The sequence below is a fragment of the Misgurnus anguillicaudatus genome, unplaced genomic scaffold, assembly GCF_027580225.2.
Source record: "Misgurnus anguillicaudatus unplaced genomic scaffold, ASM2758022v2 HiC_scaffold_26, whole genome shotgun sequence".
Lineage (NCBI taxonomy): Eukaryota > Metazoa > Chordata > Actinopteri > Cypriniformes > Cobitidae > Misgurnus > Misgurnus anguillicaudatus.
Window position 1 is genome coordinate 4962943 of NW_027395276.1, and position 16878 is coordinate 4979820.

At 39.5% G+C, this 16878-nt stretch overlaps 1 protein-coding gene across 6 annotated transcripts in view; it reads right to left on the reverse strand.

Annotated features, from left to right (window-relative positions):
- LOC129443264 (receptor-type tyrosine-protein phosphatase mu) overlaps positions 1-16878 on the reverse strand; it is a 234710-nt gene that overhangs the window by 14511 nt on the left and 203321 nt on the right. For all 6 annotated transcript variants that reach the window (XM_073864360.1, XM_073864363.1, XM_073864362.1 and 3 more), the window contains 3 exons: positions 16018-16054; positions 7636-7733; positions 2484-2600 (listed from right to left, as the gene is read on the reverse strand). In XM_073864360.1, coding sequence (XP_073720461.1) covers positions 2484-2600; positions 7636-7733; positions 16018-16054 — 252 coding nt within the window. The remainder of the gene's footprint in view (positions 1-2483; positions 2601-7635; positions 7734-16017; positions 16055-16878) is intronic.

Genomic DNA, 16878 nt, shown 5'->3' on the forward strand with positions numbered 1-16878 from the left:
CTCCATAAAGCATCATGTGTGTCAGCTGATCATATTTCATAATTTAAGTATTAAAGAATGATGTTTACATTTATGCATTTGGTGGACACTATCAGCCAAAGTGTCTTATGGTGTTTTCCACTGCATAGTACAACTCGGTGTGGTTTTTCCTAGTACTTCTTTAGTACCAAGCAAACCGTATGATACTAAACTGTGATGTGTCAGAGGGATCGTCATTACTAGCATCTTTGCTAAATACAAGATTAGTTCACACTTGTGTGCTGTTCTGAATTGGGTTTCTGGTTGATGTTTTTCTGGGGGTTAGAGATTGAAGGATTTGGTTCATTAGTTGTTTGTATTTGGGCTGTGAATAGTCATTGGGATGCTTTTGGACTCCAATGCTTGGGATGACTCGGGTTGGCTCGCTTTACTTTGCCTCGGTTTAATTTTTCAGTGCATGTTTAGTAACACTTCAAAGTGGGTTGGTGGGGTTATAGACATATCGTCATAGTTGTGCCGCCACTACTGCTGTAGACATTACAGCTGACACACATATTGAATGTGCATTGGGCTGGTTTTGTTACGCCCATCTGGCAACCCTAAAAAACAAAACTGCAAACCAATGCTGGTTAATAAAGGTTTAATTTCCTATAATATCAGTGAATTTGTACTTGTTTAATTGTTGTTGCGTTTATAAAATTAGTATGAACCACAAAGCAATCATCTGTTTTAAGGTAAGGGGGAAATTAAGGTTTTTATTTCTGTAACAACACATGTATATCACTTTCATATCGTGATGACTTACTCAGTGTTGTAGTACTCCAGACTTGGACTCGGTCTCGAGACCATATTTTAATGGTCTTGGTCTTGTCATGGACTCGTGAGCATTTTGACTCGGTCTGGACTCGTACTCGAATACATTTGGAATCTGACTTATTCTCGAGTCCACATGAGTCCCTTTTAAAATATATATTACTGTTTCTTTAGACTGATGTAAGATTGACACAAACAGTGATTGGTGAATTTTTTTTCGCATCAGACTGGCGCGAGGTTAGATGATCAGACCTGAGGAGGTTTTTGCACTGCCATGACTTTTACCTCATGGCAGTGCAATAACACACACCGGTCCAGTGAGATTTAAGCATTAGGTAAGCCACTGTTACCCAAAATGGTACACATAATTCCAGCAGTAAACAAGTCAGCACAATATTGTAAATTTAGTCTAGATATATTTCTGTAATATTTATATTTCTTATTTATTTATATCTTAGAAGAGAAATTATTATGTGGTTGGTGATAATCATTAATACCATAATAACATTTATTTATTAATTTACATTTTCAAATATACAGTATTGTGCAAATGTCTTAGGCCACCATTCCACAATTAGATTTGTTGTTTTTACAATTTTATAGTGATCATATATAATTGTATAATAAACCTTCTCTAGTCTCGGTCTTGACTCGGACTCGAATGAGCTGGTCTCGAATACAACACTTACTTAATTTGTTAATAACGAATAAAGCTATTTCTTATCAAAAGATAAAGTTTGAAGATTAAAATGAGTTTATTAATCTGTGGCAAAATTTCCTCACCAGCACATCTCGAATTAGTTTTGTTTGCTTACATTTTCACATCTAATGATGTTTTATTATTTAAAAGCTGCAAAACTCTTTTTATTGAAGGCTTAAAAATTTCAAAATCATAAATATTATATTAGTAAAAGTCTGTAGTAGTGTGTGGCTTTTGCACTTTTAAAAGTAAACATCTACACGTGAATGCCTTAATTGAGTGCCTTATTTAACTATAATAAGTGAAAAAAGTTTATATTTATGGTTTTATCCGATTAATCGATTAATCGAGAAAAAAGAATCGCCCGATTAATCAATTATGAAAATATTAGTAAGTTGCAGCCCAAATGATATCTACAGCAGTAGAGGCAGCACAACTATAACAATATGTCTATTACCCCACCAACCCACTTTGAAGCGTTACATAACTGCAGTGTAAAATTAAACCGAGGCAAAGTAAAGCGAGCCAACCCAGCAGGCATTTCAACATTGATTCACTGTTGAATCAACGTCAAGGACAAGGTTGAATCAACGTTGAATTACCTTTTGATTTTGCAAATTGATTCAACGTTGAACAACAACTGACATTTCAATCAAATTTCAACGTTGATTTTTAAGCGTTTTATTAACCTTTTGCAACCGTCTTGCAGTAACTGTTGTATCAACATTGTTTCAACATTAAAACAAGAACTGACATTATTTCAACCACATTTCAATGTTGAAGGTCGGTCATATGCCCGCTGGGAACCCGAGTCATACCAAGCATTGGAAAAGCACTGTAACAGTGCAAAACAAAGTATTACATTTGTATAATGTAATATTGTTTTTTGTGTTCCCTCCTGTCTTCATGTTGGCTTTAAACATCATGATGGTGATGACAGAGAGCTGATTTCTGGGTAAATGTAGTGTCCTGTTCAGTAAAAGAGTCTCACCTTCTCTACAGCGAACGTTCTGATGACGTATTCTGACAGCAGCTGCGTCTCGATCAGCGTCACCTTTACATCTCTGTAGATTTCAGTGTCATCCGGCCAGTACTTACAGCATTTCACCTGACATCAAACACACACAGGGTTAAGAAGTTAAGATGTGTAAGTTTAACACTTTATTCAGGTAAAATCTTCATACTCAAGACAGAGAAATTACACAAACACACGTGTTAATCTTTAGCACACGGATCACATGTTCTCAGTCATCAGCTGATTCGAGCAGACAGTCTCATCTGACCTTTACTTTAAACCGTGACAGTACGATAGCTCTCGCTTTCAAATGTCACCTGATCACATTCAATTCAACTTAACCTGAGGTGAAGTACTCATGATAGGCGTGATTAACAGATTTATTGATTGTGAACTCTCTGGCTTTCAGATCAATGTTGTGAATAAGACAGTAATGGAGTAGCGCTCATCTGAACAGCATTACATCTGATTGATTAGACTTCTGAAACTATACAAGCAGTTCATCGCAGTTAAGCTCTTATTTGACAGACAGACTGATGATATCAAAGTCATTTACAAACACACAGACTTCAATGTGTTGAAAGACACTCATGCATGCAACTATTTACTATAGTATTTGTAGTAAGCACAAACAGAAGCATGAAGCATAGTTGGGCCAACAAAACAATTTGAAAAATTATTAAATATTTTATCACGTTAATGATGAATTAATTGCGTATGTTAACGTGTTTAACAGCCCCGATTAAAACATTAACGTTACAAGTGACTTGGTACCATCAAAACATTAAGGGCCAGATTTACTAAACGGGGCAAATTAGCGTGAGACCGCAATTCCAAAAAAAGCGCTGATGGGAGTGTTAATATCTGCGGGTTATTTACTAAAAAAAAGCACAAATTAACTAACACAGGCAAAACAGCTGATTTTCATAATGACCAAGGCAATCTACTAAGAGCAGCGCAAATTAATTCAGGGTCGAAAATAATCAGAGCTGATGAGGTGCAGGTGATCTACTAACACCTGATGTGCTTGAGTTCAGCACCACCGAGATCTCAGATAAAAATTCGAGTTGTAAAATGCCAACTAACAAAGCCACAAAAAAATAAAATTTACAAGAATTTTTGAAACACCTGCTATTGTGTGACTTCTAGTGACTATTATGTTTTTCCTCCAGCAAATAAAAAATAACATAGCTTGGCAAACGGAAAGAAATATTTTTGAATAATATGTTCCTCTGGCAATCCAAATAAACGTGTGGAAAAAAATCCTCTGCCTTGTACCACACGCTCTCAATCATTCAAATAATCTCTTCTTATAAAATTTGCATCTGATAAGGAAATTCATAGAAATGCATATGCAATAAAGACAGTTGCAAAAATAATCAGACCACACCTTTTCAAAGCATCCTTAGTAAATCATGACAGTCGTTATTTGACACCAAAAAGATGGTGTGCACTGCCGCAAGCTGTTAGTAAATCTGGCCCTTAACGTGTTGGTCAAATTAAAAGAGCAGGTTGAGGTAGGAAATATCCTAAATCTAAGTTGTTTGGAACATAGCATTAGCTTTAGTGTTTTTGGACTGTGGAAGGAAACTGGAGTACCGGGAGTGAACCCACAGTGACACGGAGAGGACACACAAACACCACACAGAAAGACCTCCTGATGTAGACAAGACTCAAACCGGGGACCTTCTTGCTGTGAGGTTACACTGCTACCCACTGGGCCACCCCAGTAGTCTAGTTAAAATACACATTTGAAAGTAATTCCTGTAAAAAAAACTGACACAAACCCACTGAGATTTGGATGAGAATGAGTCAGTTTGAGCGCATCAAATAAAACCTTGTTATATGAAAATGTAATCTTCTCAGCAGAGAATAAAAAGAAAAGAACTGCTAATAATCCTCACGTGGAATCGACTGGAGAAAAAACATCATCACAACATTTATGACAACATGATTACAAAAGTCACTTTACAGTATGATAACTAGCGAGACGACGGCACGCTGAAGAGAAAATGAGGCGGTTACACAGAGAATTATGACACTTCTGTTATTCTGAGAGATACATCGAGCGAGGAAATGTAATACTCTCCTCCATCATTACAGCCCAAATCTGATTGGAGAACAGAACGGCACAGATGAGTATCTCCCACTGAGACCCTTGAGATGAAGAAACTCAGCTCGGGTTCCACTGGGATTATATTAAAGAAAAACTATCATATTATTTCAGCAATTAGGATGAGATGTGTCTGTGTGTGTGTGTACAGACCAGGCTGTCCTGAAATTTGTTCTCAAAAACAGAGAAATCAAATTTTGGTGCTCACTAGTTAAAAAATCTTAAAAATCCACCAAAATATCAGCTAAAGAATGTGGAATGCTGTGTACAGTAACATTAAGCAAACATACATTGTTAAAGGTATGAAAAGTAGACTGGCCGACAAGCAGACAGACAGACAGGAGTCTAGGGAATTTTTGTATCTTTGCTACAGAATTATGGTAAGTGTGAGCAGTTAGATGAGAGAAAGTGCTGACCCAGAGTCTGAATGTGCTGGGTTTGGTTAAATTTAGTTAGGTTTAGAAAAAACATCTACAACAATAGTATAAAGGCTCTGTCAAGAAAAACTAAACATGAATAGAGACCCTAACCCTAACCCTAACTGAAAACACAGTCTATCAAACACACATTTGTTTCTGAAGTTTGTTTCCTGCGAACACACAGACCTGCTCTCTCTCATTTTCATCATCTAATCTGCAGCAAATACTCAAGAATGCCCAAGATGAGTTTGCACCCAGATGTGCGATGAGTTTATGGGTCTTCAGGGGGGAAAGCCCCATTGTCCAGAAACACAGCGACTACATTAGTTCAGCATCATATAGCAGACAGACTGCCACAGACGGCTCACAGCACCAAACATCTGAACTGCAGAACGACAACACTGAGAGGCAGTGACAGAAACTGAGAGATAGTGAGGCACAGAGAGGCACATAGAGATATAGATAAACATCCTGACAGAAACTGAGAGGCACTGTAAGACACTAAAAGGCACTGAGAGGCACCAAGAGACACAGAGAGGTACTGAGAGACATAGAGAGTCACTGAGAGGCACATTAGGAGACACTGAGAGACACTAAAAGGCACTGAGAGGCACCAAGAGACACAGAGAGGTACTGAGAGACATAGAGAGTCACGGAGAGGCACATTAGGAGACACTGAGAGACACTAAAAGGCACTGAGAGGCACCAAGAGACACAGAGAGGTACTGAGAGACAGAGAGAGACACGGAGAGGCACATTAGGAGACACTGAGAGACACTAAAAGGTACAAAGAGACACAATGAGATAAGCTGAGAGACACCAAGAGGATGACAGAGAGGCACAGAGAAAAACTGAGAAGCACAGAGAGGCAAAGATGCACACAGAGACGCAGAGACAAAAAGGCACAGAGAAACACTGAGAGGCACGAGAGAAACAAAGAGGCACAGAGAGACACAGAAAGACATAGAAAGACACAGAGAAACACAGAGAGGCACAGAGAGACACTGAGAGGTACAGAGAGGCAAAAAGGGAAACAGAGAGGCAAAGAGGCACAGAGAGATGCAGAGGGACAAAAAGGCACAGAGAAACACTGAGAGGCACAGAGAGAAACAAAGAGGCACAGAGAGACACAGAAAGACATAAAAAGACACAGAGACACAGAGAAACACTGAGAGGCACAGAGAGAAACAAAGAGGCACAGAGAGACACAGAAAGACATAAAAAGACACAGAGACACAGAGAGACACTGAGAGGTACAGAGAGGCAAAGAGGCACAGAAAGACGCAGAGACAAAAAGGCACAGAGAAACACTAAGAGGCACAGAGAGAAACAAAGAGGCACAGAGAGACACAGAAAGACATAGAAAGACACAGAGAGACACTGAGAGGCACAGAGAGGCAAAGAGAAACACTGTGAGACACAGAGAGGCACTGAGAGACACAGAGAGACACAAAGAGGCACTGTATGGCACAAGGAGACACAGAGAAACACTATGAGACACAGAGAGACACTGAGAGACACAGAGAGACACTGAGAGGCACAGAGAGACACAAAGAGGCAAAGAGAAACACTGTGAGACACAGAGAGGCCCTGAGAGACACAGAGAAACATTGAGAGACACAGAGATGCACCGAGAGGCACAAAGAAACACAGAGAAACACTGAGAGGCACAGAGAGACACAAAGAGGCACTGTATGGCACAAGGAGACACAGAGAAACACTGAGAGACACAGAGAAACAGAGAGAAACACTGAGAGACACAAAGAGGCACAGAGAAACACTGAGAGGCACAGAGAGACACAAAGAGGCAAAGAGAAACACTGTGAGACACAGAGAGGCACTGAGAGACACAGAGAGACACAAAGAGGCACTGTATGGCACAAGGAGACACAGAGAAACACTATGAGACACAGAGAGACACTGAGAGACACAGAGAGACACTGAGAGGCACAAAGAAGCACAGAGAGACACAGAGGTACACTATAAGACACAGAGATACACTGAGAGGCACAAAGATACACTGAAAGGCACAGAGAGACAAAGAGAAGCACAGAGAAAGACTGAGAGGCACAGAGAAAGACTGACACAGAGAGACACTGAGAGGTACTGAAAGATATTTAACTAAACCAACTCAGATTTTTTATTTTGTCCTTATATACACTTCAGTTCATCAGCAGCAGCTATTAAATTTCTTTTGTATCGTATTATAACCTCAGTAATGATGTTATTGTCACATGATATCATCAGCAGTCTGTCTGTATAAATGGACGGTCTTATAATGAGCTCTATTGATTAGTTTCCAGCCAGTTCACATTGATGAAGCCCAGGATGGATCATTTACTCAGCGAGATCCTCTGGGAGCCCATCTGCACACGACCTGAACTTCACAAACTGATGGAGGAGTGGATCAGATTCACATCAGCCAATCAGTCTCACAAACACACACGCACGCACGCGCGCGCACACACAGACACACACACACACTTACACACACACACACACACGCGCACACATGCACGCACACACACTCTGAAATCACTTTAACATTCTCATGACTCCAGACATTTGACTTTTAACACACAAGCTACACACTCACCCTGCCAACTTCTACTAGATTGGTCACCATGACGATGGTTGCGGTGTTCTCCTGCCAGACCATTCTCCAGAAGTCCACAACGGTTTCCTGCATGGGTCCTGTAAAGACAATACTGTATGAGTAATGAAATATATAAAGCTTTACTGCAGTTATACTGACAAAATAAACCATGAGAGGTCATGTGTTACAAAGACTGTACTGAGGTGTGTCACAGTACAGCAGGTGTTCAGCAGAATGTTTTACCACAGTAAATCACTGTCTAAGTATACATAATAATGTAGGCAGGACATATGATATTAGGGAAGTCGATCATAACTTCCTGTTCATGATTCTGACTTCAATGACACTGTTTTGGGATGAGTTATACTTTTGTGATGAAGAAATATGAGTAAGGGTGATTTGACTGAACTGTTTCACTATGTGTCCAAACACAGCCGATCATGAGTTATAGCTGTGCTTGTTATAGTCGTGTGTAGGTCCTATGGCGTAGCCGCAACGGCGTAGGTTCCGTGTCGGTTTTAATTTATACTTTTGCGTCGTCTTCCGCGTCAACGTGCAAACACGCGCGCAGACCGCTGGTAGTCAGTATCCATGCGTGTAAACACAGTAGCAGCGCGACCGTCAAAGAAGAAGAAGCTTGGCAAGTTAACACACAAACGAAGAAGAAACAGCAACTTGTTGTGTATGAGCAATGATGGAAGTAAATAAACAGCGACTTTTGTTGCAGTTTGAGTTAAATCACTCCTCAACTTGGCTCATCTTTGTTTTCACTGTCGCAAATGAAAATACCTATGACGCAGTTTTTTTTACCTGAGGGGAGGGGTTCTGCTGGACCAATCACAGCGCTTGTGGTCCGCGTAGATCTGACGCGCTGTTAAACTTTTTGCGAGGTGCACGTCAGGCTACGCAGAGCTACGCCCAGGCTACGGATAGCCTACGCAGTAGCTATGGCGTAAAACTTACACACGACTATAAATCGGGCTTTAAGGTTTCAATTAATTTGATATTCTATTGCACACAGTAAAAGTTTGGTTAGATAAAATATCAGGGGAGACAGTAGACAGGACATATTTGGTTTGGTTTATTATTTATAAAGCAAATTTTTACTGTCACGAGGACAGACCAAAGTGCTGTACAGACTGTTAAAAAAATATACATTAAAATCAATAAAACTAAAAAATTGAATGTCAATAAAAGTCAAGCACATGAAGTGGGCTAATCATCAAATCCAATTCAACCCTCAAGTTATAGAAGTGCTTCAATAAAGAGGATCTAAAAATTGATAAAGATGAGGCCTCACAAACTACTAAGAGAAGATTGTTCCATAATCGTGGAATGGAAAAGGCCTGATCACATATTTCCGAGTGAAATGGAATATCACACGAGGAAAACAGTGGGTGTGGCTTTGTTTATCACTGTGAATTGATTGAATACAGAATGCCGTCAAACTGACCTCATCAGAGAATGATCGACACAAGCGGAGGTACATTTTAAGATTTTGATTAAAGTTTATGAGGGCACATGAATTAAAAAAAGTAATGACTCACATGGGTAAACAGTTTTTTAATAAATGAAGACTGAAATATTTCATAAAAAATAAGACTTGTTAGTTTAGATTTTTATGGACACAAATTTTCATTTTCATTTGTATTTGAAGTATTTGGTTGAGATGTCAGGTATGTGTTGACATTCAGGTAGCACGAGTTCATCTAATGTGTAGTAATATTAAACCTTAATTTCTCACAGTCTCTGACTCCTCAAATGCCTTCACTCCCACTCTGTCTCTGCCCACACGCCCCAGGGGATTATGGGTAATATTTCCCAGCATAGTGGGAGGCAAGCAGGACATCTGCTGAGTGGGTTTGCGTTGATCTGCAGCACTTACCAGCGCACGGCCAACAACATGTACAGACAGACGAGTAACGCCACTGACAGCGTGACAGAGATGTTTCCAGAAACTTCATTGTCTCACACATCTCTACCAAACACATTCTGGATTAGCAGATTTTACATCTCAGATTCAGAGAAGCAAATAATCTCTAAAGTGGGTCTGTTTGACGCTGAGGTACGGCTGTCATCTTTGAAAAACTCAAAAACTAAATAAGCACACATGACAACATTATTAACTACTGGTCAAAAATTGGCAATATATATTTTTTCCACACCCTGTTTTTTTTTATTAATTTGACTACTTGAGTAGAATACTTGACTCATATTGGGTTATTTTATTATCATCTTTCAATCCATTTTGCTCCCATAAATTCTTGAATTTGGCTTTGGTTTATTGAACCACCAAAAATGTGTGCATTGGCATTCTTTGGGTCATACAATGGGATTAGTTACTGTTTGTTTTAAACACATTTAACAATCAAACTTTATCTTTCGGTCACATTTTGGTCAGACAACTTCGGTCAGAAAAAAGGTCATGTACTGCAAAAAATGACTTACTTCTTAGTATTTCAGTCTTGTTTTCAGTAAAAATATCTTTAATTAAGCAAAATGACCTAAATTTTAAGTGAAGTTGTGCTTAAAACAAACAAAAAAATGCCATTTTTTAAATTAAGTGTTTAAAGCTCCAGTGTGTACTTTTTTTAGTTAATTCTTAGCAAAAACCCATGTTTTCTTCCAAAAGTATGTGCTCATTCATGTGTAATTCCTTCCACCCCACTAATCAAAGTATTCTCGTAAGTGTAGAATCTGCTATTTAAAATACATACGATCGAGTCGCTCTCTGGCTGAATCCATGTTGTGCCTCCATCTTTGAAATACATTCGCCGACGAGGGACATTCCTGAAATTCAAGCTCCACCTTTCGCGCTTTCAGAGTACACTCAAGCTGGCCGCGAGCTGAAGCCTACGGAGGTTGCATGTGTAGGCGGTATACGTCATCAAGACAGTCTTATTTCAGAATATTAACAATTATAAAGCTGACATTTATTCTTAGTTAATTGTAAATTGATGTAATATGCTTATGACTTGCGAATGTAATGCTCAGTTAATTTAAATAAACCAGGCTTGATGACGTATGCAGCCCGGATATGCGACCTGCGTTAGACTGAATCCTTCGGCCGCACGCCGTGATAAACCTGCGATCTAATGCTTTGATTTGAAAGCCTGTTGAAGAACTATTCTCGAGGACATTAAAACAAGTCGCCAAGGAAGCGAAACAGGGATTTTAAACGACAACGCGACAGGAAAAACATCAAGACCAAAGTCAATATTGGAGTTAGTTTTCCAAGATGGGGCTCATTGGACTCAAGTTACTTTCTATCTTCACCACAGGTAATTCAGCATATTCGTTTACATCTATACAGTTTATGTTGTAAACTTGAAGTTTTATAGTTCCTTGGCTAACTATAGCATGGGTATGCGTAACACTTGTTAGTGTAAACATGCATGTGGTTTAATGTCTTGGAACAGCCACACGCCGTCTCTCCGCACATTTATGTAATCTGAGGTACTGAGATAAATGTTTTTCATCTTTTCTGACCTCTAACACAAACACACGGTGTACAGCGCTATTTTTAGCCTTTCATTGATAAAAGCGTCTGATCTGCGCGTCTTTCGTTTCATTTTACAAGCGTGTGAAAGTTGAGCGATCTTATTTCACCAATATCAGAGAAAGCTCTTACATATACACAGACATGTAATGTTTACTTAAACATAAGCATTGGACTCTGACATATTAGTTCGTGTCCATTTAAACCTGTCATTACTCCAGCTCATGAGTAAATGACAGGAGAGGGACTGGTCCACAGACCATCTCCTCAGTAATCTGAAGAGAAGCTGTCGAAAATGGACAAAAAGAGACGGATTTAAACACCAAGTGTAAACGTAATGTGTCTCTCTCGTCCACTTGTGATCTGATCAATGAAAACACATCTTAATACCAAGTTTAACAGCCCGTGTGATATTTTCCTCGCGTCGATGAAAAAAGAAGTGTCTAAGCTACGTTTATGGTTTCTTTTTGTATGTGATTTTAAGCGGACATATCATGACAATCAGACTTTTTACATGTTTAACATAAATCTGTGTGCTTTGACTGATCACAGGCAAATGACATTGCAAATTGTTCATTTTTTTTTCATTGCTTTTGCTTTGTAACTACTGGAAGCCATGTTAACCTTGGCATGACACGGCCGGGCCACCGTACGAGTTAAAACGCGTTCCGAATGGGGGGGGCTAGAAAGTAAAATTCAGTTGGTTGTCATATAGACTTTCACCGCTTGATGGGAGTAGATCCTACACAGTGGAGCTTTAAGAAAAAAGTTCAAGATTTTTTTTCTCACCCCATTGGCAGATTTTTTTGGTTTTGCTTGCTTTAAACACAAATTCACTTAAATTTGATATTTTTTTGTCTAAAAACTAGACTTATTATTTTCTTAGATTATTTTGCTCATCAAGAAACTTCATCTTGATTTAAGAATTTTTAGATATTTGTACTGAAAACAAGATAAAAAGGTCATTTTTTGCAGGGTGGTATAAACTGGTTCAGTTCCAGCATGTTGCCACTGAAACAGAGTCCAGCGATATGGACACTGAACAGTAACTCACATCTAGTGACATTTAAAAAAAAACATTCATACAATATAAATAAATGTGCTTTAATTTAAAAATACCTTTCCAGGAAAATGAATCTGCTACTAACTTGCTTGCAAAGTTTTATAAAGGAGAAAACTTTATGCTGAAGTCTGAAGATTCTGCCAAAAAAGGGTGGAAACTGCTCACACAAACCCGCATCACAAACCTCAGCTGTCGACAGCTGCTGACAGACACTTCTGGAAAACTACCACTTTTCATCTGATGTATTCGAGTGTGTGTGTGCTGAATTCTCCTATAACAGCATAATGTAAAGTGACTGATAGACACAAAGTGTGTGCTCATTAATTTTACATGTTAGTGACAGTCATACACACACACACCTGGTCTGGATCATAACATTGGTTTATCTGTTGGGAAACATGCGAGGGTGTTGCTCAGGTGTTCAGAGGAGTTTTAAGCATGTTGCTAGAAGATTGCTAGATGATTAATAATGTATTGACATTTGTAAGTCATGCTGTAGAGACCACCAGAGTTTACTCTGTTTTTACTCCATCTATCTAATAACTGAGAGCTCAAGCTGCTATCGAAGGATCAATTCATATCTGTGTGTATCCATGTTTTCTTTTGAGCTTTAGACCAGCGCCTGTCAGTCCAGCTGAGCTTCATACACACTTCAGTTTTCATTAAAGCAACAGTTCATCTAAAATGATCGATTCTGTTGTCATTGACTCACCTTTCAAACCCACATCACTTTTTATAGTGAAACAGCACACAGGTGTTGCTTACAGAATATTCACACGGCTAAATTACACAAGAGTGACTGAGTGAGTAAGTGAGTGAGTGATATATGTTTAGATTTAAAGGAACGCACTAACATTTAACACACACGCAAGCACACACAATCTTTCACACCTTCACACACTCACTCTTTCACTCTTTCACTCACTCACTCACTCTTTCATTAATTCATTCTTTCACTTGCTCACTTTTTCACTCATATACATACACACTCCATCACTCTTTTACTCACTCACTCTTTCACTCACTCACTTATTCACTCCTTCAATCATTCTTTCACTTGCTCACTCTATCACTCATATACGTATACACTCCATCACTCTTTCACTCACTCACACACTCACTCTTTCACTCACTCACTCACTCACTCACTCACTCACTCACTCACTCTTTCATTAATTCATTCTTTCACTTGCTCACTTTTTCACTCATATACATACACACTCCATCACTCTTCCACTCACTCACACACTCTCTCTGTCACTTGTTCACTCACTCACTTATTCACTCTTTCAATCATTCTTTTACTCACTCACTCTTTCACTCATATACGTACACACTCCATCACTCTTTCACTCACTCACACACTCTCTGTCACTCACTCACTTGCATGCATGCACGCACTGTCACTTTTTCACTCACTCACTCACTTCCTTCCTCACTCCCTCACTCTTTATTCATTCATTCTTTCCCTTGCTCACTCTTTCACTCATATACATACACACTCCATCACTTTTTCACTCACTCAGTCATTCTTTTACTCACTCACTCTGTCACTCCTTTACGTACACACTCCATCACTCTTTCACTCACTCACTCTTTCACTCACTCACTCACTCACTCACTCACTCACTCTTTCACTCACTCACTCACTCACTCTTTCACTCACTCACTCACTCACTCACTCACACACACACACACACACACACACACACACACACACACTCTCTCTGTCACTTTTTCACTCACTCGCTCGGTGACTTTTTACTCGCTTACTCACTCACTCACTCACTCACTCACTAACTCTTTCAATCATTTTTTCACTCACTCACTCTTTCAATCATTCACTAATTTTTTTACTCACTCGCTCACTTTTTCCACTCATATACATACACTCACTCACACTTTCCCTCACTCAACCACCCACCCACCCATTCACTCACTCACTTATTCACTCATTCTTTCACTCACTCACTCACTCACTCACTCACTCACTCACTCACTCTTTCACTCACTCACTCACTCACTCACTCTTTCACTCACTCACTCACTCATTCTTTCACTCACTCACTCACTCACTCACTCACTCACTCTTTCACTCACTCACTCACTCACTCTTTTACTCGCTCACTCACTCAATTTTTTACTCATTTTTCACTCTTTAACTCATTCTTTCACTCGCTCACTCACCTTTTCACTCAGTCACTCAGTCTTTCACTCGCTCACTCACTATTTCACTCACTCACTCTTTCACTCATTCTTTCACTCACTCACTCACTGTTTCACTCATATACATACACTCACTCACTCTTTCACTCACTCACTCTTTCACTCACTCACTCTTTTACTCGCTCACTCACTCAATTTTTCACTCATTTTTCACTCTTTAACTCATTCTTTCACTCGCTCACTAACTTTTTCACTCGGTCACTCAGTCTTTCACTCGCTCACTCACTATTTCACTCACTCACTCTCACTCATTCTTTCACTCGCTTAATCACTCACCCACCCACTCTTTCACTCATTCTTTCACTCGCTTACTCACTCTTTCACTCACTCGCTTACTGACTCACTCACTAACTCATTCACTCACTCACTCACTCACTCGCTTACTCACTCACATACATACATACACACCCCCTCATACACACACTGTCGCTCGCTCACTCACTCGCTCGCTTACATACACACACACACACACACACACACACAGTCACTTCCTCACTCACTCACATACGAGTATATGACTCATATAAGAGTTTTTTTCTCTCATTGAGTATAAAGTGAGGCTCTTTTATCCCATCATATCTCTCCACACTGACAGTTCATACATTATTCTTCTATAAGCAGACAGAGGTAAAAATCTCCCATCATCCTCCTCACAGTTCGACCTCTCCACTGTGTCTCAGGACGAATTCTGTCCCGCGAGTCACTGCTGCTAAGAGAAAGTCTGTCTGTCTGACTGTCTTGCTCTCATGTCAAACTTACAATGAAAATGATCAATTATTTATATATTGCAGAGAACATCAATATTTTCTTTCTTGCTCTGGTGTCATGGCCGTCCTGAGGGGAAGTGTCCTCATGTCTACTTCCTGTCCACTTTCAGTTTGGCATACATAGATTGATCTAAATGAATCAAGAGATCTTTACAATAATTAAATCTTGACTGTTACTATGGAAAGATGTGCAGCGTCTCATGAGAGATAAAAGGCATCATACAGGTAGAGATGAATCCTCAAGCATTCTCACACACATTTAATTCAATCTTTACTAATCTCATTTAAACTGAAATCTGAGAGAGGGAGAAACAAGACACACAAGGAGAGAGTGATGGATGTTTACGTCTGCTGTGGACTCTTGTGGATGTGCTTCTGTGTTTGTTATAATTGAGACACAGAGGAGAAATGCATGCAATGCTCTGATAAACACATAATTATGCAACTCCCCACTCCACACTGGCAGATTGAGATGGCGCACACACACACACACACACACACACACACACACACACACACACACACACACACGCATACACACACACAGTGAAGGTATCAATGAGGCATTCATCAGCTTTAACCCGCGAGGTCACGGCTGAGCCCTCTGCAGACCAGATTAGTCGAGTGACAAACGTGCGCCTCTTAATCTATTTATTTAATATGCCGCCCGTGTGCCGCCCATCTCAACCAGACCTGATTTATTGCTGAGAAGACGAGAAGGGCACACAAACACACACCAGCCAAACTCAGTGTAAGTGAATAAGACCCTGTGGACTAAAGCCATCTGCCTCCAAAAACACACATGAAGTGATGTCTAAGACTCTTACCTTGTGTAGCAATGTAGTGGTTCGGTCTATGATAGCCCTGAAAGACAGAGAGATCACATATAAAAGATATTGTCATAAAAAAACTAATTCTATTGAAATGATGTTATGCATGTAAATACTATGAAATAAATCCATGTTAACACATCAATGATGCATGCTGGGTTTTCAGAAACTAATTTTAGCTAATTTTGCCCTTCATGACAACTGTGAGGGGATGTTTTTTTTGTAACTCATCCGTTTAATTATATTAAGCCTTAAAGTTCTGCATAATTAGGGGCGTGGCCACTTGAGTGATAGGTGCAGTGACTCCTATATTTAAGGAAGGCGACACTCGTTTACCCTGTAATTATAGGCCTATCAGTGTCCTACTTATAATATCAAAGGTTTTTGAAAAACTAGTGGCCGAACAAATTATTGATTATCTTAACTCTTTCCCCGCCATTGACGAGATATCTCGTCAATTAAGAGAAAACGCTTCCCCGCCAATGACGAGATTTTCCATATTTCCGCAATACCGCTATTATCCACCAGGTGGCGCCCTTCCGCAACTTTTTAAACCCGAAAGTATTGCCCTAGGGCAAGCTGCTGCATGTTCGTGTCTGTTTTAAAGATCGCTCTGAATGGGATCTCTATGAAAAGTCCGTCACAAACATGGAATTATCTCTGCTTTTTGCTCAAAATGTGGTGTTTTTGCAGAAACCTACCCATATTCAAAAGCTGATTACAAAAGAACTACTCAAGGTAGGATGAAACGGGTTTTTTTGTTTGAAAGCAGAGGGTCTGTTCTTTCTTTTGGTATATTGTATGTTTATATATCTGAAGAAAAACATTTTCTGGAAGGCATTAAACTTTGGTGAAAAT